At 37.6% G+C, this 23,778-nt stretch overlaps 1 protein-coding gene across 1 annotated transcript in view; it reads left to right on the forward strand.

Moving 5' to 3' along the window:
* The first annotated feature begins 13,110 nt into the window (after positions 1-13,110).
* LOC150090926 (uncharacterized) overlaps positions 13,111-23,778 on the forward strand; it is a 153,170-nt gene continuing 142,502 nt past the window's right edge. Inside the window, exons 1-2 of the mRNA XM_090380689.1 lie at positions 13,111-13,268; positions 20,562-20,641. Coding sequence (XP_090236815.1) covers positions 13,187-13,268; positions 20,562-20,641 — 162 coding nt within the window. The 5' untranslated portion in view covers positions 13,111-13,186. The remainder of the gene's footprint in view (positions 13,269-20,561; positions 20,642-23,778) is intronic.

Raw genomic sequence — 23,778 nt, forward strand, 5'->3', positions numbered from 1 at the left:
ATTCTGTATATTCGGTCGGTTGGAGTTTTAACGAATATTTTGATATCATTCTTTCCCAATCCAGGAGGCCACTTTTGTTTATTCTGGTTAACTTATTTTAAAAGCTTTATTGTTCTGAACTAAATCGTCATGCATTATGATTAAAGACACAATTTTCAATGAATGAAAGTCTTTTATTGAAAACTTTTAATTTTAAACTTTTATTTGTAAATTCAATAAAATTTATTGAAAATTTTATTGAATTTACAAAAGAATCGTTATTCTCATAAATTTTGTTGTTTTTGTGTTTAAAGCTCATCAAATTGCTGGACGAAAAACTCGAGTTTCCAGGATAAAGGACTATGCTACCCTGGCCTGAGACCGACTAACTCCTCACGTTCTGAAACAGACCCATAAAAATTCCTTGCGTTATTGACAGGATTCGAACTCGGGTCATTTCCACCTGAGTATGGGGAGGATCGTGATTATATCAACTGTGCTACCGATAAGGCTAAATTCTGCCTTCTCTTCAATGAGCACAATACATACGTATGGAAGATCATATACGGTTTTCGTTAATCAGGTAATAACAATATTTAGTAAAAAATGCTCAGGAACCTTCTCTAATAATAAAGTTCTCAATTCAGACAACGTATTGTTAACAGGACTGATAGGACGATGTAAATAACTGACGATGTAAATCAGAAAGACAGTTATATTCTTTTCATCTCCTGTTTGAATTCGTGAACTACATCTTTCATGGTTGCCCACAGGGCTTTATACTGAGACCACTATTATGGAATCTTGTCACTGATGAGTGGCTTTTAAATTAACGTATCTTAGGTTAACTGAACAGAACTACCAATAAGGAAGTTCTACCCGATAGCATATGCAGAATTTCAAAATTAAACTAGAGAACAATGCTAATAGTATTATAAAGCTTCTGTGTGAATGGTGTTCCACTAAGCTAACATATTCATGCTTAAGATTAACTAACAATATTAAAAAGAATCTTGTTGTCCAGCAGCCCTCCTCTTGTTAACATAAATGAAACCGCTCTACCTTAAGACATATCTAAAAAATTAATAGGCCTCACCTTCAATTAACATGTCAACTTACTCCCAAAAGTTGAAAGCTTTTTCATCTAAAATCATCCATATCACTAGGTTGGTTTGGTTTTTTTTTTTTTTTTAGGAGCATTAGCATCTAAGGCCATATTGCTCCGTTGCGGTGGTCATTCCCTGACCTTTCCGCATCCTCCGTATTTGGTGGTGACGGGCTCGAACCCCGGTCTAATCAAGAAGCGTGTGCTACGCACTGCTGCACCTTCCCACCTGGCTACGGAGGCGCCCATATCACTAGGAATTAAATTACAGCGCCTTAAAATCGTATATAAATCAGTTGCATCACTAATACTACCTGTGTCGTTGGAGCTACAGTTCCATTCCAGCCTGATCTGTAGTTGGAACTTGGTTTTACCAGGCCAAGTCAACAACCTTTTAAACCAAGTTAGCTAGGAACACTGCAACGATGTTTACTCTAGTTTTGACCAGAGCCTGTAGAACAATAAATACCCCAGCCCTTCGGGTCATTCCAGGTTATATTGTCCTGGATCTGTTTTTAGAGGATTAAGTTATTATCAAAAAACGATCTTCTGATAGATTTTGCTGGACCTGTCATTAATGTTTCTACTACTCTCAAAGCAGAGAAAGCAAGATGTATCCAATTTCCTATGGCAAGATGGCAATCCAGGTCAAACAAATGTCCAAAAGGAGCTACAACTAAATTATTCATTTCAATTGTTCGTGTCCTAAACAAGTAAACTTTTAAATAGTCTAAACCAATGTTATTGCTTCTATATATCTATCTATGGAAAAGACTAGGCAAACATCTCCTGTAGTCATTCTAAATACCGTATTTCCCCATGTACAAGACGCACCTTTTTTCGAAAAAATTGAGGTAAAAAAACTGGGTGCGTTTTATACAGTGGTTGTAGATTTTTTTACTTGCATTTTGCGCTTGTCTTTGCGCTCATTGTTTCGCACTTGTTACGGGTATATTAGGTTACGTTTTGCCACGTTCTGCCCAGAAATGGCTCAGAAAAATTTTCGGACAGTGCTGAATTCAAGTTATGAGGAGTTGTATGAATTTTGTGATGAATAAAACTTGAGTTCAATAACTTTATGTAATACATTTTTTTTCAAATTTCGGGGCCCAAAATTAAGGTGCATCTTATACATGGGAGCGTCTTATACATGGGGAAATACGATCATCAATTGAACACATGTTCCATAAATTCAAAAGTTTTGGTGAACTCAAAATTTTAAGTTTTTATTATTGACTCAAAATCTCAATTTGGATTTTTATCAAATTTGGACCTTTACTTGATTTTGGCCTCTGGCCTGTTGCCTGAACTGGGTCTATACTTAAATTAACATATTGTTTAGAGTGTTAATTTCTTATTTTGTACAGGCTAATTTTGTTTTATGTTATCGTGTTAATTGACTGAATTGTTATTTATATTATTTTTTCCTTTTTTTTGTTAGTAGGATCTTAAGGACAGGATTTTCGGCCTTTTTTATATACGAAATATCTGCAGCAGCCAAATTGGGCTCCTGTCCGCACACGATCTGCTGGAATTTCCAGGGTTAAGTTCACTTTTCACGCCAGTATGGCGTTCTTTTTCTTTTGTTCGATCATCTTTAGTTGTACAATCTGTAAACGGCTACTTCTTCCTGGCAGACTCTCGCGTGTAGCACAGTTAATATGACCGCTGTGCTGCCTACACTGGACGGAAAATACCTCATTTGGAATGTCATAAATAAAACGAGGAATTTTTATGGGTCTTTATTATAACGTGGTTGCGCTAGTCGGTCTCAGACGAGGGAACAATGCTTTTTTTTTCTTCCGGAAACTCGGTTTTTCGTTGCCGGAGAAAAATCTGTTCTGTTGTCGAGTTGCGCTACACAGTAACTCGACTACGGAACAGATGCAGTTTACAGGCACATGTATATGCGGTTCAAGATGGCCTAAATTGCTGATGTGCCTAAAACCTTACAACAACAACAAAATTTATATTAATAGCAAGAAGTATTTTAAAAAATTGGAATATATTTTTAGCATTTTAAAATTATTCTTGAAAATATTCAAATAATTGAAGGTAACATTAAGGTTGCAATGAAATATATAAGGAATCACTAAATTCTCAACAAATACACAAAGCAAACTGATTTAACAGCAGTGTGACTCGATGTGAGCTATCACGGACGTGATTTGCCCATGGGAGACAAACAACAAGAACTTTCTGTACTTGCAATTACTGGTGATACATCATGAACAGGAATCAAGCCTTTTAAGTTATTTTCTTTTTCAAACGAACGCGATCAGAATCCATTGAAACCTCTCAATAAATTTCATTTCTGCTTGCAATCCCTATCTCTTCTTCGAGCGAAGACCCCAACCTATTTTCAACTGTATTGTAAAACTCATCATCCCATTCTCAGTAAGACGCCACTGACCCATACTTCGCTTGTATTTTAGCATTAACGTTTGCATTAGTAGAGGCATACAATGCAATAAAGCAAGCTCATACAGCAACACCAAAAAAAAAAAAAAAAAAAAAAAAAAAACATTTCATTTATCCATTAGTTCCAAAATTTGGTCAAGTTCATCCTTGAATTTATATAAGGTATGAACTTCCACAATGACAGATAGACGTTTGTTCCAGCAATCAACTACACGCTGGCTAAAGGCAAATTTCCGCATATCTATTCTGCGACTCTCGTTAATTCAAATGTTTAACACCGGGGATCACATCTGGTGAGTATGGGCTTGGCACACACAGGGTCCTGAGCTGGATATCATCATTTTTCTCTTTCTTAGTGATTCCCTTTTACTTTTGACTCTCTCTCAGGCGAGACTGCTTCTACAGGGATGGGATACACTTAAATAGAAAGGGTGCAAGAATGTTTGCTGATGCTATTGAGGCAGTATTAGGTGAGCCAGAAAACTGCTAGATTGGGGGGATACAAGGACTAATAGATTAACAGTAGCCACTGGCAGAGGTGAAAGTGATTCTTGCACTGCTTCTATTGGAATGAGCCGCAGCCTGGAAAATAAGATGCAGGATATTTCAGAGACTTCTGGGAATCATTGGGGTACAAATAAACACATAGGTTGTGTTAGGGTAGCTAAGAAAAAGAACAGGTGCATGTATACTTGCGTGTACACCAATGCTAGGAGTTTAGAAAATAAATTTGATGAATTTGAGGTATTGCTCAAAACATCAAAGGCAGATATTGTGGGGATTTCACAGACGTGGTGTCACACAGATATAAGGAATGCAGAACTGGAATTTGGGGAGTACAATGTCTACAGAAAGGATGGACAGGGTAGGAAGGGAGGAGGGGTTATGCTATTAGTTAAGAAATACATAACATCCAAGGAAGTGAAGCCAATCGACATTGCTGGACAGTGCAGTGTCGAGTAAGTTTGGTGTGACATAAGCATTGGGAGATCAAAATTGAGAGTAGGAGTGTGCTATAGGCCTAATGATTCTGATGAGTATAATAAGAAACTGTACGGGGAAATAGAGTGGGCCAATAAATCAGTGAGTCTTATAATGGGGGATTTAATTTCCCAGATATTGACTGGAATTTGTGGGTTGGTCACACACACTATCAAGGCTTTTGTGGATTTATTGGATGATTGTTTTCTACGTCAGCGTGTTCGGGAGGCAACTAGAGGGAGTAATACTTTTTATCTGAAAAATCACTACTGATTATTAGTAGTGATTCTTTATGCATCAAGAATCTGCAGATAAAGGAACCGCTAGGTGGCAGTGATCACAGTGTACTGAAGTGGGATTTACTCAAAGAGGTAACTACCATCAAGGGTAAAGGGAAGGATTTTTTGCTTTCGTAAAGGTGATTACGGCGGTCTGAGACAGTATTTAAATTCTATACGGTGGGACCAACTGATGATGTTAACAACAGCAAATTCAAAATGGGAAACATTCAAAGAATAAATCTTGGAGGCTACTAGGCTTTTCATACCAACAAAGAAATATTGTTCAAGATTTATGCCCAAATGGATGTCAGATGAACTAATCAGACATGCGACAGAGAATAAAAACGCATGGGATACATACAAATTAATGGGTGACATGGAAGCCTATGATAGATATAAGCTGGCCTGTAACAAAGTCACAAAGGAGATTGGGCAGGCAACGGCAGATTATGAGAAATCCTTGGCAAAGGATGCAAAGAAAAACAGAAAAGAGTTCTTTACCTATTTAAACTCAAGAAGGAAAGGGATGAATCAGATTGGTCCACTGGATGTTGATGGTTCAACAGTTGAGGATCCTGCTCAGGTGGCTAACAATCTAAACAAGTATTTTGCATCTACATTCACACATGAGGAGTTATTCAGGAAGGGGAATGTCGTAGGTGAAGTAAACTTTGGCAGTGAGCCAGATGATTTTCTAATAACTGAGAGGAAAGTGGAGGAGAAATTGTTGAGGATAAACATAAAAAAAGGCACCCGGGGTGGATGGGATCTATCCGGTTATATTAAAGGAGGCAGCAGAGGAAGTAAGCAAACCCCTAGCCATAATTATGAGAGCTTCTTTGGACTCAGGGGAGGTACCCATAGACTGGAGATGTGCAAATGTAACCCCAATTCACAAAGGAGGATCAAAGGCTGACACAAGTAATTATAGACCTGTTAGTTTAACTTCGGTTCCAGGAAAATTAATGGAGGCACTGGTTAAAGAAGCGCTGTAGGATCATCTAGACAAGAATTCAGTTATAGCTCAGACACAGCATGGTTTTGTTAAGGGCAGGTCTTGTCTGACCAATTTGATTGGATACTATGATGTAGTCACAAAAGAACGGGATGCAGGGAATAACTTTGATATTATATATTTGAATCTTAGAAAAGCTTTTGATACTGTTGCGCATGGAAGACTGCTGCACAAATTGGAGCAGTGTGGCATTGGAGGCAGATTGCTGCTATGGATAAAGGGATGGTTGAGTGGCAGAAGACAGAGAATGGTAATCAATGGACACTGCTCAACGTGGACTAATGTTATTAGTGGAGTTCCTCAGGATTCAGTGTTGGGTCCATTGTTGTTTTCTGTATTTATAAATGATATTGATGATGGTATATCAAGCTTAATGTCCAAGTTTGCAGACGATACAACAGTTGGCAGGGCTGTTAAAGACACTACTGACAGTATGCTGTTGCAACAGGATCTGGAAAGGTTGCGCAGATGGGCTGAGAGGTGGCAAATGAAGTTTAACATTGACAAATGTAAAGTACTACATACGGAAAACAGTAACCCCAGAGCAACGTATCAACTCTATGGTACTACACTGACAGTGATAGAGAATGAAAAGGACCTGGGAATAATTGTGCAGGCAGATATGAAGTTTTCTGAGCAGTGCAGACGTGACGCAAGAGTAGCTCACGGTGTGTTGTCAATGATAGAAAGGAATTTTTCTAGCAGGGATAAGGAGGTGATCATTCCCTTGTATAAGGCAATGGTCAGGCCACACCTTGAGTACTGTATACAGGTCTGGAGGCCTCATTTCAAGAAGGATGTAGAGCTGCTGGAACGAGTACAGAGAAGGGCAACAAGATTAGTGAATGGAACAAAGGGTTGTTCTTACGAAGAAAGGCTTAAATTTTGCAAATTACCTGTGTCTGGAGACTAGGCACCAGCGAGGTGATCTGATAGAGGTGTACAAAGCCTTGAATGGTTTGAGCATGCTCAATGCTGATGGGATTCTTCCTCTTGTTCAGAATAATCACCTGAGAGGGCATAAATTCAAATTGAGGAAAGATAAATGTAGGATAGATGCGTGGAAGTTTGCCTTTAGCCAGCAGGTGGTTGGTTGGTGGAACAGACTTACATCTCTTGTTGTCGAAGTTGATAGCCAAAATAAATTTAAGGCTCGGCTGCACAGGTATTTCGTTCGAACGGAGTGGTGAAGTGGAAGTTTTTTTTTTTTTTTTTGGCTGATGCTGTATAAGCTTGCTTTCTTGAATCATATGCTGCCTCTAGTAATGCTAGTGCTCTCTCTCTCTCTGTCTCTCTCTCTCAGGGTAACTCAGGAACTTTTATTTTCCTGGTGCAACATAAGCTCCAGGCTTACTTGCACCATATGGCTAATAATAATAATAATAATAATAATAATAATAATATTTATCCCCAAAAGTCGTAATCTGAGAAAGTGTAAGAATCCCATTAGCACTGAGCTTGTTCAAACCGTTCAAAGACTTATACACCTCAATCAGACAACCTCGCAGGTGCCTAGTCTCTAGATGCTGCAATTTGCAGAACTTAAGCTTTTCTTCGTATGAGCATCCCTCTGTTTCTCTTCCCCAATCTAGTTGCACTTCTCTGTACTCATTCCAGCAGTTCCACATCCTTCCTAAAATTATGCCTCCCGACCTGTATCCAGTACTCAAAATATGGCCTGACCATTGCCTTATCAAACGGACAATCACCTCCTTATCCCTGCTAGCAAAATTCCTGTATATCATTGATAAGACTCCATGCGCTGCTCTGACAGCCTATATGCACTGCTTAGAAAAGTTCATATCTGACTGCACAATTACCCCTGTCCTTTTTTGATTCTCCACTGACCTAACTCTAATATCGCACAGTTGGCAAGGGTCCAGAAGTGGACACCTGGGGGCCTCCACTGATAACATTAGTCAATGTAGAACAGTGTCCATTGATTACCATTCTCTGTCTTCTCCCACTGAACCCTTTTATCCATTGTAGCAACTTGGTCTTAATGCCATACTGCTAAAAATTTGTACTGCAGTCGTTCATGTGCAATAGTATCAAGAGCTTTCATGAAATCCAAGTATATGATATCAAAATAATTTTTTGTATCCAGTTCCTTTGTGACCACATCGTACTAACCAATCAAACTGGTCAGATAAGACTTACTTTTAACAAACGAATGCTGTGTCTAAATTATTACTGCAGTCTTGTCTAGATGATCCTGCAATGATTCTTTATTCAGTGACTCCATGATTTTCACTGAACAGAAGTTAATCTAACAGGTCTGTAATTACTCGTTCACCTTTAAATTTCCATTTGTGAATTGGGAATACATTCGCATATCACCAGTGCACTGGCAGCTCTCCTGAATCGAAGGACCCTCATAATTATGGCTGACGGTTTGTTTACTTTCTTCGCTGCCTCCTTTATTATAATTGGTTAAAACCTATCAACCCCTGGTGCCTTTCTTATATTTAGCTTCAACAATTTCTCTTCCACTTTCATCTCAGTTATTACAATTTCCTGTTTATACTCCGATACAACCTCTGGTCAGAGGAGTTTGTAATATATGGAGAATACGAGAAACAGTACCGTATTTGGCAGTGACGGGCTTAAACCTCGGTCACTTAAAGCTCGAGTACTTATGCACCCTCGCGCATGACCACCAGGTACGGCGTTAGCTCCCTCTTAGCGATTGGTAAACTTTGGGCATCCGGTTCCCTAAGGGATTCCTCATGTGTGAATGTAGATGCGAAATACTCATTCAATTTGTCGGCAATCTGAGCAGGTTGTAACACAAATATATCCAAAAACACCAGCATGGATATACCCTGGCCTCAACACTATCTACTTATTAACAGGCCACAGCCCGTTCAGAGATAAACTAAACACAATGGGCATAATAGAAGATAGGAATTGTCCATGTGGAGAACCAGAAACTTGGAGTCACGTCATGTATGACTGCGACAACTATGAAGATATAAGAGCAAGTCTTATTGTAAGAATTCAATATAACCCAATCCACCAGGAGTCCCGACTATTGGACACTCAGGAAGAGTACACAGCACTACTAACTTTGCAATACAATTATTCACAAGAAGGAAAACAATTATCGTGATGCAACAATAATACCCAATAGATATATCACAAATCAAATGTCATGGACGAAGTAAAAATAAAGGAGAGACACAGAAGAGTCAAAGCAAGAGCAAAAGAATAAAATCTCAGCATGAAGAAATGGACACGCCATTTGAAACTCAAGACACCTGCGCAGGGCTACTCCTCCTGGGAGAGACCAAAGCAAGAATCCTGGGGCCGACCATCTGATACAAACGCGCCACAACGAAGTTCCTGAAAATGATGAAAATTGGAATGACATCAGAACTAGAGTGCCATCTGGCTATCAAATCTCGATCCTGCGAGATTTCTTTAAAACCCTAATCCCTGGTGGGGGGAGACACATGCTCCCTTCCCCCTTGCCAACACTATTTCCCTCTGGTGAGGCATGGTCATGCCCCACTGAAAAACGGGGGTCACCTTCCCTATCGACCCTCTGCTTCCTATTTCACCCCCAGCCTTTTGCCTCCCCACCCAAATCTGTCATCTCACACAGCGATTAGCCCTACATCAAAATTCTAAGGCACACCAAAATTCTTGCCCGACCCAATTAGGCTTTATCAAAACCTTCAGCGTAAAACCCCAAACAGTGCTCCTAAAGCAAAAACCCAAATTCGCAATAAAACATCCTCGCGGCTATTTATTTTTCTAATTTTTATTTTATTTATTTTGGTCCTAGCCACTGAAATCCAAGGAAAGTAGTAGGCAGGACCTGTCAGAGTACTGATTCAATCACTGGTAATACCCGGCCGGCCTGCCCATGGCTGGTATTAGTAACGTCAGGACCCACTAGAGGCCCGGCGACTAACAGGCAGGATGAACAATGGGCACAACATACTACATAGTACATATCCCACACACTTTTAAATTTCTGGCTTGACCGATACAGAGAACATACGCGGAGATGGGAGAAATCCCAGGAACCCCGTATGTTCCCCAGCATACCTAATACAAACATACCAAAATCTGAGCAGGATCATCAATAGGCAAACTATTGATATCGAGTGTACTAATTTGATTCAACTTCTTCCTTCTACTGTTAATATAAGCATAGAAGTCTTTGCTGCTGTTCTTTACGTTTTTTGCCAGAGACATCTCGTAATCTGCCTTATCTAGCCTAACTTTTTGTGAGACTTGATTATACTTGTTTATATCTACCGTCCTCTATACACTGGGTGGAAAAGACCTGTTGTTGTTAGGATTTATGCACATCAGCTGCTTATGCCAGGTTACGTCTTATGTAATATTTCTGGAAACTGCATGCGTTCTGTGGTTGATTTGCTGTTTGCTGGACAAAAAAACCCCAATTTCTTGATGAAAAACCTATGCTTTCCCACCAGAGACAGACTAACACAGCCACTTGTGGAAAAAACGCATTGTAATTCTTCGCGTCTTTGACGGGATCTGGTTTGGCCAAATAGGGCCAAAAAAACTCAGGTTTTTTTTGGCCCTGTTTGGGCGGCACAGTTGGTATAATCACCGTCCTCCTCACACCAAGTGGGAAAGACCAGAATTCGAATCCCATCAATGAAGTGAGGAATTTTTTTGGGTATTTTTAACAACGTAGCTGAGTGTGTTACTCTCAGTCGAGAGAAGCGTGGTTTTTCTCCAGGAAACTCTGGTTTATATTCCAGAAACCAGCACATCGACCATAGAATACACGCAATTTACAGAAATGCTACATACAGTAAATATGGCTTAAGTTGCCGATGTGCCTAAACCCTTCAACAACAAGAACACATCAACAGGTCTTTTCCACCCTGTGTGGGGGGAGGCCAGTGATTATAACAACTTTGTTAACCTCGATGGCTAATGTCTCTCAAAGGTAGAGTAACTTGAAATACAGTGACTTAATTGCCAAAAGTGCCTTTGTCTCGAAAATTTTGCAAAAATTTCTAACTTTCTAGATCCACTGACTTGGACTAGAACACTAAATAAACTTCTGTGTATAACTGTGACTCTTGATTACAAACTTAGAAGCTCCTATCTCTTCTCATACGGCTGTTCAAGACCTTATTAGGTTCTCTTTAGTGGGGAGACAGATGAAAACAAAAGATAAATTGATAGACATTCCCCTACATCTTCTTTATAAACACACTGAGGGCAAGTATTTCACTCCTAGTAAACTGTATACCAAAACAGAGATAAACACAATAGGGGACAGAAAGCAAAATGAATCACATTCACAACAGTTTTGTTCATTTTGGTTCCTACCTCCATTTGTATTTATCTATGTTTTGGTTTACAAAAAACTAAATTATTAGATTAGGGTTATCCGTAAATTATTACATTAACCCGTATTCGTGTATTGTAAATTGGGTGTGTTCTCTGGTCGATTTGCCTGTTTTGCTGGACGAAAAAACTCCAGTTTCTGGGGGGGGAAACCTTGCTATCTACGCTTAATACCGACTAACTCAGCCACAAAGTGAAAAAAAAAACCACTAAAGTTAGTCGCGTCATTGGCTGGATTCGAACCCGGGCCTTTTCCACCCGGTATGGGGAGGACGGTGACGATACCACTGGACTACTGCTAAGACATGTTTTGGTTTACAGTTTGACCGGCGTTGGAAAGGTTGCACCCAGTGTATTTATAAAGAGGATGCACGAGAATGCCTGTTCATTCGGTCTTTCTGTTTCGCCTATCTTCTAATAAAAAGGACCTACTTTATAAGCTCCGAAACGGTCGTCTGAGGAGTCGCCATAGGTTCTGAGGTTTAGATCAATAGTGGGCATTGCATAGGCTGGCTTATTTAGTGTTTTTGTCTACTAACCTGTTAGTGGGTCTCGAACTTTAGACTTTTCCATTGTAAATTTTGGAAGACTAGCTAGGAAAGAAAAACTAGCCATGTGTGAAAAGAAAACTATAACTTAGCCATTTGTTATTGCCAAAAGTAGTGAGTAGGAATCCAAGGTGCTATCTAGCAGAACGCACGTGCCACAGCAGAGCAAGTGACGGAGCAATATAACATAGTGGTGACATAACCCATTTCAACATGGACTATGCAGTAGAGACTAGCATTGACGGCCATTTCCAGCCAACGGCCCACGTCAATTCCCTTGTGACAGTTTGCCACAAGCAAATATACCTAGAGTGGGCATGGGAGTAGAACTATTGGACAGTCGATGACTGGAAACCGGTTGTCTGGTCCGATTAATCTCGTTTCTAGCTGCACTACCATTCGGACGGCCTGGTGTGGGTACGATATACTCAACATGAGGCTGTCAAACTCCGCTGCGCACAGAGTATTTTACAGGCCACTGTATTTTTTAGCATTAGCATTAGCTTTAGTAGAGGCATTTGATGCAAGAAAGCAAGCTTATGCAGCATCATCCAAAAAAAAAAAAAATAAAATAAAATAAAATAAAACACTTTCACTTCACCCCTCTGTTCGTTCGAAATACCTGTCCAGCAGAGTCTTAAACTTATTTAGGCTATCAACTTCCACGACAAGGTCTGTTCCACCAACCAACCACCCGCTGGCTAAAGGCAAATTTCTGCACGTCTATCCTACATCTGTCTTTCTTCAATTTGAATTTATGCCCTCTGGATTGATTATTCTGAGCAAGAGGAAGAATCCCATCAGCACTGAGAATGCTCAAACCATTCAAGGCTTTATACACCTCTATCAGATCGCCTCGCTAGTGCCTAGTCTCCAGACACTGTAATTTGCAAAACTTAAGCCTTTCTTCGTAAGAGCACCCCCTTTGTTCCATTCACTAATCTTGTTGCCCTTCTCTGTACTCGTTCCAGCAGCTCTACATCCTTCTTGAAATGAGGCCTCCAGAATGATTAACGGACATTCGGATTAGCAGATATGCCTTATGGATGCCACCATAGTCCACTAAAGGAAGTTTTACTGTGTATATAAGACAGTTATTTGTACTGTGTAATCAATTCACAAACTGATCAATATTTAAGCGATGATATTGCTTAAATAACCCCAGGGGCTCACATCTGGTGAGTATGGGTTTGGTACACCCAGGGTCTTCAGCTGGATATCATCATTCTTCTCTTCCTTGGTGATTCCCTTCACTTCTTTTTCTCTTAGGGTAAGTTTGAATTTTTTTTTTTTTTGCTGGTGCCCCAAAATCCTCAGGCTTCCTTGCACTATATGACTAATGATAATAATAAATACTAACGAAATTCGGGTACATGTATTTTATTTTGGTGTAAGTTAAATAAAGTTGATCTAGTTTATAGATGTCCTTACGGTGAAAGCTGCGACCATGTGTTTGGGAAATCGTTAGTTAAGAGATTGATGAGGGAATTTTTATTGTAAAGAAATATTTAATATGGAAAGCGCTTCAACAAATTTTGTATTAATCTCCACCAAAAAGAAGAAAAAGAGAAGAACGAGGGATAGGAAAAGAAGAGGTAGGCGATGCGATTTCAGTTTTATAATTAGCTCCACTACAAACTAATGTAATTACAATCTTTACTTGTGATGGATATAATCGATAGTCAGTCGAAGTAAACGATGACGGCATTTTCGTTATCGATTGCAGTTTCGTTACATGCAAATTAGAATTTACTTTTCTTGTCGATATGAAATCGACAAGAAAATAAAAACAAACAAACAAATATATATATATATATATATATATCATTATTATTAGCCGTTTGGTGCAAGGAAGCCTGAGGCTTATGCTGCACCAGCAAAAAAAAGTTACCCTAAGAGAGAGAGAGAGTCACAGGTACAGTAAACCCTCCGCCATTTTTTTTTTTTTTTTAATTCCTCATTAATTGGGAGGATAGGTTATCTGGATTAGTGAAGCAAAAGATAGCCCTAAAACACAAAAAAAAAAAACCTTAAACACAACTAAAAGGATTAATGATACAGGTAGTGCTGATAAAAATAAAATAATAGCATAGAGCCTTTATTTAAAAACTATAAAAAGATAATACATTCATCCATCTGATAGAAGACTCAGAAGTTGTACTTGTTTTTGAATGCAACAGTGCAGGTTTGAAGAAACTGTCAAGTTTTGCCTGAAGAGACCTCTGCTCCTGTTTATTAATTAGGATCTCCCTTACACCTTTGATGTTCATAATACCCCTGCAATTTTTGATTTGCTAAAGGGTCCACATAATTGATTACTGCATCAATGCCATCTCTTGCGGAGCTAAGAAGCTTTATATTAATTGTAGATTCTTGTAGTTCATTATCTGATTCTTCTTCCTTAGCAGAATCCTTAATATCACCTGCAGCAATTTCTTCCTCTGTCAGAAGCTGAAATCCTGGATCTCCTTCTTCCAGTTCAAGGCAGTCTTGGATATTTTCTTGTGTTATTTTAGTGTCTTCAGTTGCCTTCAACACAGTCTTAAAGTCCTCTGGCTCTAATCCCTTAAAGTCAATATCACTATCTGTATTTTGAGAGTGTTTTTCCAGCCATTCACTAAAGCAGCGTTTCTGAAACGTTTTTAGTCACGGAACACTTTTCATCTCACAGTATATTTGCGGAAAACTTATATATTTATCGAACACTTACGAAACACAAGTTTAGCGAGAGTATGGGCTTGGCAAACCCAGGGTCCTGAGCTGGATATCATCATTCTTCTCTTTCTTGGTGATTCCTTTCTACTTCTCTCTCTCTCTCTCTCTCTCTCTCTCTCTCTCTCTCAGGGTAACTCTGGAATTATTTTTTTTTGACTGGTGCAGCATAAGCCTCAGGCTTCCTTGTACCGTGTGGCTAATAATAATAATAATAAAAACTGGTTGCTAATATTTTATTACATATGATGCGCTGTGCATCAGGAGAATCTTTATTTCAAACACATGTAAAGCTGAAATTCAAATAACTGTTATCATACTTTCGTTTTAGTCTTTTATTAGTTGGTTCCCGTTTTTTTTCACTTCGGATTTTTAGGGAACAAAAGGCTGCGATTGTTCATCCCCACTTTGAAGTGTGACAATGTTGTGTTAATTTTCTTCGACCATAGTTGCAATACTAGAAGTGCTTTCTTCTCATTTTAAATTTACTTTTTTCAACCACAAATCCATGGTCATTTATTTTAATAATAATATTTCGAAACACTGATAATTATCAAAAAAAATTTATACAAGGAAGTGAGTTTAGTTATGATATTTAACCTCAGGGGCTCACATCTGGTGAATATGGGCTTGGCACACCCAGGGTCCTGAGCTGGATATCATCATTTCTGACTTTCTCTCTCTCAGGTGTAACTCAGAAATTTTTTTTTGGCTGGTGCAGCAAAAGCCTCAAGCTTCATTGCATATGGCTAATAATAATAATATCAGTTTGCTTTCCCCTCTCCTTGAACCGAGGCTAAATCGCATACGAATGGCATATTACATCACTACATTGTTACTTTTTCGTAGATGTTGTTACCTCTACGCATACTTCTCTATGCAAAAGCTTGCCAAAATAAAGAAATAAAGTGTTCCCTGGTCTGTTTTATTATTAGTCTATGCCAGTATATTAATAACTGAAAAAAAATTATGTGAAATATTATAATGATACAAAAGTAGTGTATGTTAAAAATATGCAAAATTTATTTTATTATTTTTTTTAATTATGAATTATGATTTTTCACAGAACACTTGTTCACATCTCACAGAACACAGTTTGGGAAACGCTGCACTAAAGTTTCCTTTTTAGTGTCCATCCATGCATTGGCCCAGTTGAAGATAGCAGACGATATTTTCCAGAGTTCTTCCTTTTGTGTCATTATTTTTACCAATTCTGCCTTCCACCATCACTTCATGAAGGGACTTATGCTTGTAGAGCCTCTTGCAGGCCATAACGATGCCTTGGTCCATGGGCTGTATTAAGACAGCTATGTTTGGCAGCAAAGCCAGGCACTTTATTTTACCATCCTTACTGGACATATTTTCAATATCCGGATGTGCGGGGCATCTGGATATTGAAAATATGTCCGGATATTTTAAAGGGCAGTGGGTAGTTGATTGCTGGAACAAATTTCCATTTATCACTGTGGAAGTTGATAGCCTAAATAAATTCAAGGAGCAACTGGACAAACATTTAGAGGGAATGTATGTGTGAAATGGGTTCTTCTTTTTTTTGGCCAATGCTACATAAGTTTGCTTTCTTGCATCACGTGCCTCTATTACTACTACTAACTTTTCCTTGATCTTTTTCCATCCTGGTGTTGACTGCTCTGTACAAGAGGCTTGTGTATTTTTTGGTAGAACATGCCAAAAGTCTCGTTTCATCAGGCATTATATATTTGAGAATAACAAAGACCAGAATGTTTTATTAAAAGTAATCAATTGCAAACAGAATTTTTCATATTTCGATCCAGATTATCCGACATCCTGATTAGTGAGTATTTACTGTAGAAGGTATGTCTGTATTGTCTCTGCCCACTCTAACTAGTAGTTACCCTGAACCCTTAAGGCCTCCTCAGTGATATTGACAAATACCCTTGCACTTCCTTTGAAGGGATCTGATGGTCTAGAAGGCTCTGAGAGAAGGTACAGTGGTGCTCAAAAAAATTACATCACTTGCAAAATTCACCAAATTTCTCTGAAATTTGGCAATATATCATATATGTTTTGTAATAGCATTATCCTATTGCATCATCCATCTCCAGTAAGTGCTCTTATGTGATGTCACGTGCCGTATATGATTACGTGGCAGTATAAATACAGTGCATATGCCACAAGCCCATTATTGTGCTATTGCAATGGCTAAGTTTTCTCAATTAATACCAAATAGGAAAAGTGCTGCATTATGAAGAGGGACATTCTATGTGTGAAATAGTTAAAAGGATTCACTGTAATCAGTAAACAGTGCACATTTATTATGAAAATTATTAGAAACTGGCACTCTAAACAGAAAGAAAGAAAGTGGATGTCCACGAATATCTTCTGCAGCATAGGGAAGATTTCTGGTCTCTCTGTGTGTCCGAAACAGAAGGTCCTCATTGACAGATCTGTAAATAGTACGGGAGGGGGGATACAGGAGCAAAGGAAAATACTGCTACAGCACGTAGACCTTTTCTCATCAGTATTAGTAGCACATTGCCCAAGAAAAAAAGCTAGTTGGGATGCAAAAAATGAAAGCCTAGCATCTAAAGTGGGCAAAAGAACATACTAGTTTGTATGAGGATCAGTAGAAATGTGTTATTTTCTGTGATGAATCAAAATTCAACTTGCATAGTTCAGACAGCCACAGACTGTTAGATGAGGAAGAGAAGAATCTCGTCCTGACTACCTTCTCCACAGTGAAACATTCTGCATCTCAAATAATATGGGACTGTATTTCACATAGAGGATTTGGTCATCTTGAATTTGTGAAGGATACAGTGAATGCTGATGTGTACAAAGACATTCTAGAAAGAAAATTACTCCCCACAATTAGAGATCACTATGAGGATGTTGCCACTTGCATTTTTCAAGACAACTCTGCCCCGTGTTGTAGAGCTAAAACCATAAGTACTTCATAAAAATTAGCAAACATTTTAAATTTATGATACGTCACCCCTTCCATAAGTAAATGTAATTTATTTCACTGTTTTTACTGTCCATAGGTGCAAAAATGGTTCAAGGATAAATAAATTTGTGCAATAACATGGCTTGGGAACAGTTCAAACCCCAATCTATTTGAAAATTGTTGGAAAAAATAGATGTTTCTGTAGTTCAAAAGAAACCAAAAATGCTTAGAGAGCTGCAGGAGACATTAATCTGTGTTTGGTACCATGAGATTTCCCAGGAATACATTTAAAACCTTATCCAGCCGATGTCATGACGACATGCAGTAGTCATCAAAGCAAGGGGTGAGCCAATGAAATATTAGTATGCTTTTTTGTTGTTTTTGGTTGTATAGCTGCCTATCATCCTAGTATGACAAAGTAATAAAAAAAAAATCACTGCTTTTATAGAAATTTTGTTATTATGTGAACCATAAGTAACATGCTGTTATTTTGGAGAAAAGTATTTATTTCATTAGTATCTACCCAAGACATAAAATTAAATAGTTCTGCAATTAATAGTTTCATATATGTATTGTTATTGCTTATTTATGTTCTTTCAGCTATTTCTAAAGCTGCCAGTATAAGGGCAAACAACATAAAAAAATGAGCTTGCTAGAGGTGGATGATGCAGTGGGGTTTTTTTGAACAACACTAAAATTAATGAGGAAAAACTTTTCAATGTAAAATGATTGCAGTCATTTTTTTTTTAGTCAGGAAGTTGTTAATTACTAAATCAAGTTGCCTCAATTGAGGTGGATATCTTGTGGAAATTCATATGGCAGCGGTATTTAAGTGAGGATGGAATTACATAGATAGTTTGTTATTTATTATTTTATTTTTACAAAGATATTTAACATGGTGAAAATTGAACATGGTATAATCAAATGATGATTTGTGTGAAATTAAAGCAGTTATACCATGTTGTAGAAATACTGAAGAAGCACTATGTGTGAGCAAAAAATAAAAATTAGATGATTATAGAAACAAATTAATGAAAAGTTAAGAAAAGATTTATATTATGATGTAGTTTTTGCACCCAGTGATAAATCTGCCTCTAATAGTCTGTCAGCGTTTCTCAAACTTTCTGAGCCCACGCCTCCCTTGACCTGTAAAATTTTCCCGGTGCCTCCCTTGAAGTAAAGCATCTATAATTGTGCAATTTCTTATTTTTAATATGTTAATACAATAATTATTAATGCTACATGAAATAATAAGCATCTAACGTAATTTAGAACTACAGATGCTTATTATTTCATGTAGTATTAATAATTACGTTCTAAATTGTTCTAAATTATGTTAGTAATTTAGAACTACAACTTCTAAATTACTAACAATTATTATCAGTAAGTAATCACGCCAAAAAACAATAAAAAACACAATCGCACACCGCTGAAACCATATTTTCACCCAAGCAGCTAATGCTATACTATGCAATCTACCTATATATGTCATACATAGTACGCACTAAATTATATATATTACATTACATCATATCAATCATAATTAATCAATCCATTTCAGCAAAATATATTTTTTTTCCAAATAAATGTTTATCTCATGTTTATATTGGAGTTAGAGTGAGATGGGTGGCGGTAAATGCTTTAAAAAATAGGTTATAAAATTTAATGTTATGTTATAAAAGTTTATATTTATGTATATATTTTTATTTATATATGTTATGTTAATTACATTTCTGTTAAACTTTTTGCGCCTCCTTTTGCACTAGTCTGCACCTCCCCAGGGAGGCGCGCCTCCCAGTTTGGAAATCGCTGGTCTAAGTCAGTGGATTATATAGTCTTGTGTTCTTAAACTGGAGAGTAAGATCCTGACTAAATAAAGATTTAATTGATAATTGGAATACAATGGATAACATTTCCATAATTCAGTGTTTCTATCTGAGCCAATTTCCAATGTTGAAAGATCAGAATTCATGTAAGGCCATTCCAATTGAGCAGGTGCTTAGTAGATTCATGAACTATTCACTTCTGTGTTCATAATAAATTTAGAGCATAAATGTTCAAGTTATGGAAATGTTTGCAACTATTAAACAGGTAGTGGAATAGCATCATTTCTCATATGTCTATATAAATATAGCAAAGTTTATATAAAAGACTTCATTATATATATTATATTGTGAGTTCCTTCACAGTGAAGTTGGCTTACTTGAGCAACTCAAATAACATAACATAACTAGGCAAAAATTATGTATTTCACTACCTGTGTGATATTCCCTTATTTTGATTCCATAAAAAATTTAGGGATTCATTCTTTTGAAAATGACATCTTTGATATCAGTTGTCACAATAACCAGTTTTCTAAATCTGTAACTCTTTTTATAGAGCTGTCAAAGAGTATGATTTAGAGATCTGGATGCTATTCATTCCAGCTCATGACAACACAAAAAAAAATTGTGCTCTTATTCCTCCACATAAGATGGATTTTTATGTAACCAAAGTGCAACATCCACGATCCAGAACTTCAGTATATGTCAGAATAAACACAAAAAATGACTTTTTTTTTTTTTTCCTTTTGTGGCAGATGTCTGGGAACATGTGTTGAATTAAATTTGATTACTACATTCTTGCAGGTGCCTCACCGCATATCCTGGAGAAATATGGCCTTAGTTGCTAATGCTCCTAAAAACCAAATAACAATAACAAACAAACTACATTCTTGCATAAAACTTGGGCAGTATGGATAAGTTGTAAGTTCATGTTCTTTGTGTGTAATGAAACATATCATACTTTAATAATTCCCTATAGATTTTTTTTTTTTTAGGTAATTCTTCTGAAACAGATTGCACTAATAATTCATAACTGTTATCTGATTGTCAGCTTGTGAATCCTTTTACAGATTCTCTAAACAGTTCCTTTTCTGTTTCACTAAGTGCACTTGTTTTAGGAGTGGTATGGAATTATATCATTACTTAGAAGTTTAGGAATTATATCATTATTTAGAAGAGTTCTCAAACAAGCTGTTAATACATTAATATACATATAATTACCATATAAATGCTTATATTTTATTGTAGTATAATAAATTTTTATATTTATAACATTCATTTAATATAACCAAATTTTAATACTTATTGGAATAAGTTATACTGAATCATAAAAATATATGAAACATAACATAATATATATATGGTTAACATAATATTATATATTAATTTATACATAAAACCGTCAGTTACTTTTTTTTTTTTTTTAGATTATATGAAGAGAAATATAGAAGAGATTTCCACAGAGAAGGTTCCAGATTTAAAACTTTTTGATAAATTTCTTGAGAAAGTAAATCATTTCAATTTTTTATAGATTTGATAAGATATTTGAATTATTTTTTTTACTCTGTAATTTTGGCTACTGCTATTCAGCAGATCACTTTTAATATGGGTGCAGGTGTATGGTATTTATGAAACAATAGCTTCATAAAGACAAAACTTGTGGGACTTAAGGAAATGCTGGATCAGCAGTGCTGTAGGTGGCAGTAGAGATAATGCATTGCATAAAGAGTTACACTTCAGAACTTGATACCAGTGGTGACAAAGAGGTTAAGGGATTTGAAAATGAATGAAACTGTACATGTGAAACATATCTTGCTTTGGTGTGTGCATTTCATTTCTTCTTCTCTATCTTAATGACTTTGAAATTAGAGAAACTAATGTTTCCTGAACTTTTTGTTATTATTTTTAATTATTACAACAGTCATTTCTTCAACCAGAGCTGCTTCCTTAATACACTGGTCAACACCATAAATGTTTCTGTCTTGAAAATTGCCAGTTCTTCTTAATTTCAGCATGAGAAAAATGAATATAACATTTAAAACTCTTAGTTAGCTCTCGGTTCCACAATATAGCCCCTCTTATGATTTAGGGGAATATTGGTGAATATTAGGGAATTTGAGTTTAGAGAATAGATAGGTTTGGTAACACTGAAACAGGAACCGATACACCATGTTTTTTTTTTTTTTTTTTTTTTTTTGGATTTCTGTATATCATTTACCTTGCAAGTGATGTTATGAGTGATATTCATTTATTTATTTATTTTTTTCAGGTTTATGGACAAAAATTACGTAAAAAGCCCGGATGCCACTTAAATGTGTTAACAGCGTTGACAATTTTTGTTATGTGTGTGGTGACATTTTCCACTCAGAAATGCCAATTGACTCCACTTGTGAAGACAGCCTATCTACCATTATTTTGGCTGTAAGGTAGAGGATGAAGACAAACCCTGGGTGCCTCATATTTGCTGTGACACATGTGCTGTAAATCTCCGTGGATGGTTGAATAACAAAGGACGTTCAATGCCTTTTGCCATCCCAGTGATTTGGAGGGAGCCTTCAAATCACGTAAATGATTTATTTCTGCATGGTGCCTCTTCAGCATGGCATGTCAAAAAAAAAAAAAGGAAGTGGACTGTGGAATACCCCAACATCCCTTCAGCTATCTGACCAGTGGCACATGGGGATGGTCTGCCTATACTTCATCCTCCAGAAGAGAACACTTTGGAGTCTGATGAAGATGGGGACAGTATGAGGAATGATGGTCAACCTGGGCCTTCAACATCACAGGATCCTGATTTTGTGCCAGAACCTGAGTTGCCAAGTGAGTCGCACAGAATCACTCAAGGTGAACTAAGTGATCTAATTTGATACCTAGATCTATCAAAAGATAAAGCAGAGCTTCTGGGATCAAGACTCCAACAATGGAATCTTCTGCAACCAAATTGTCAAGGTGTCTGTGTACAGGAGCAGGCAGAATGCTTTGACTCCATATTATAAAAGTGAAAACAACCTTGTTGCCTGCTGTGATGGCAATGGTTTGATGACAGCTTTGAATGTGGACCACAACCCACAGGACTGGAGGCTATTTATAGACTAATCAAAGCTCATCTTTGATTCCACAATGGAAACGCTCTTCCTTCAATTCCTCTAGGCCATGTTGTCCACATGAAGGAGACATAAGAGAATATGAAATTAATTCTGGAAGCTGTTGTTGTTATTTGGTTTTTAGGAGCATTAGCAACTAAGGCCATATTGCTTCGGGATATGCGGTGGGCATTCCCTGACCTTTCCGCATCCTCCGTATTTGGTGGTGATGGACTCAAACCCCGGTCTAATCAAGAAGCGTGTGCTACGCACTGCTGCTCCTTCCCACCTGGTTATGGAGGCACCTAATTCTGGAAGCAATGAAGTACAAAGACCACCAATGGCAGACTGTGGAGACCTGAAGGTAATTGCAATACTGCTGGGCATGCAGTTGGAATACATGAAGTGCTTCTGTTTCCTGTGTAAGTGGGACAGTCAGGCTAGGTCCTCACACTACAATAGAAAAGTCTGGCCTCTATAGGAAAATCTGTGCCCCAGGGGAAAAAATGTCCAGCACAATCCTCTGGTTGATCAAAGTAAAATTCTTCTGCCCCCTTTACACATCAAACTGGGACTCATCAAACTTTGTTAAGGGAATGAACCAGGATGGAGAAGCTTTCAAGTACCTGAGAGGACAGTTTCCACTGTTGAGCGATGCTAAGATTAAGGAAGGAATCTTTCTTGGTCCGCAAATTCATGAACTTTTAAAGGATTAAAACTTTGAGCGAGTCCTCCAGGGTAATGAGAACGCAGCTTGGGAAGTCTTTAAAAGTATTGTGCATGACTTCCTGGGAAATCAAAGAGATGGAAACTATGTTGAGACTGTGAACAACCTTCTAGAAAAGTATCATCAATTAAGCTGCAACATGTCACTGAAAATCCACTTTCTCGACTCTCATCTAGACTTCTTCCCTGACAACTGTGGTGCACTGAGTGACAAGCACGGTGAGTGATTCCACCAAGACATTTCAACAATGGAAAGAAGATATCAGGGTAGGTGGAACGCTTCTATGCTTGCTGACTACTATTGGACAGTAACAAGAGATGCCCCAGTAGCGGAATACAAGCGAAAAGAAGGTGCTGTCTTGAATAGACCACATTTTGAGAAAGTATTTTTGAGTTATACATTATTGGTATTTTCAAGGTCACAGTAATTTTACCGAGTCAGCCATTTGGATGTTCCAGGAGATAAAACTACAGCAGTGCCACCTGCTTGGTCAGTGGTGACTAGAAATTCGGCATAAATTGCGTAAAATTATGACATCACGAGGCAGCTTCATCACTGAATAAGAGCTACTCCATTTATATGGCTGCGGCAGGTTTAGTAGTTTAATTTGTTAATTTGTTAAACTACTAAAGCACCGAAAGATATATGCTCCCAGAAGGGCCTTCCATGGCGGAAAGGTTTCAGTGGAGACGTCAGACGAAACCCGTTTCAAAAGGTCCACACACGACCTTTTCAACTAAATTGTGATCCAAGAAAGCAACGGGAAACTACTTGGATTATCTTTCCCTTGAAAACTTCAATGATAGCAAGCAAAATAAACCACGGCCCCGAGTC

This window comes from Mastigoproctus giganteus, chromosome 1 (genome assembly GCF_048544385.1).
Source record: "Mastigoproctus giganteus isolate SK-2022 chromosome 1, ASM4854438v1, whole genome shotgun sequence".
Classification (NCBI taxonomy): domain Eukaryota; kingdom Metazoa; phylum Arthropoda; class Arachnida; order Uropygi; family Thelyphonidae; genus Mastigoproctus; species Mastigoproctus giganteus.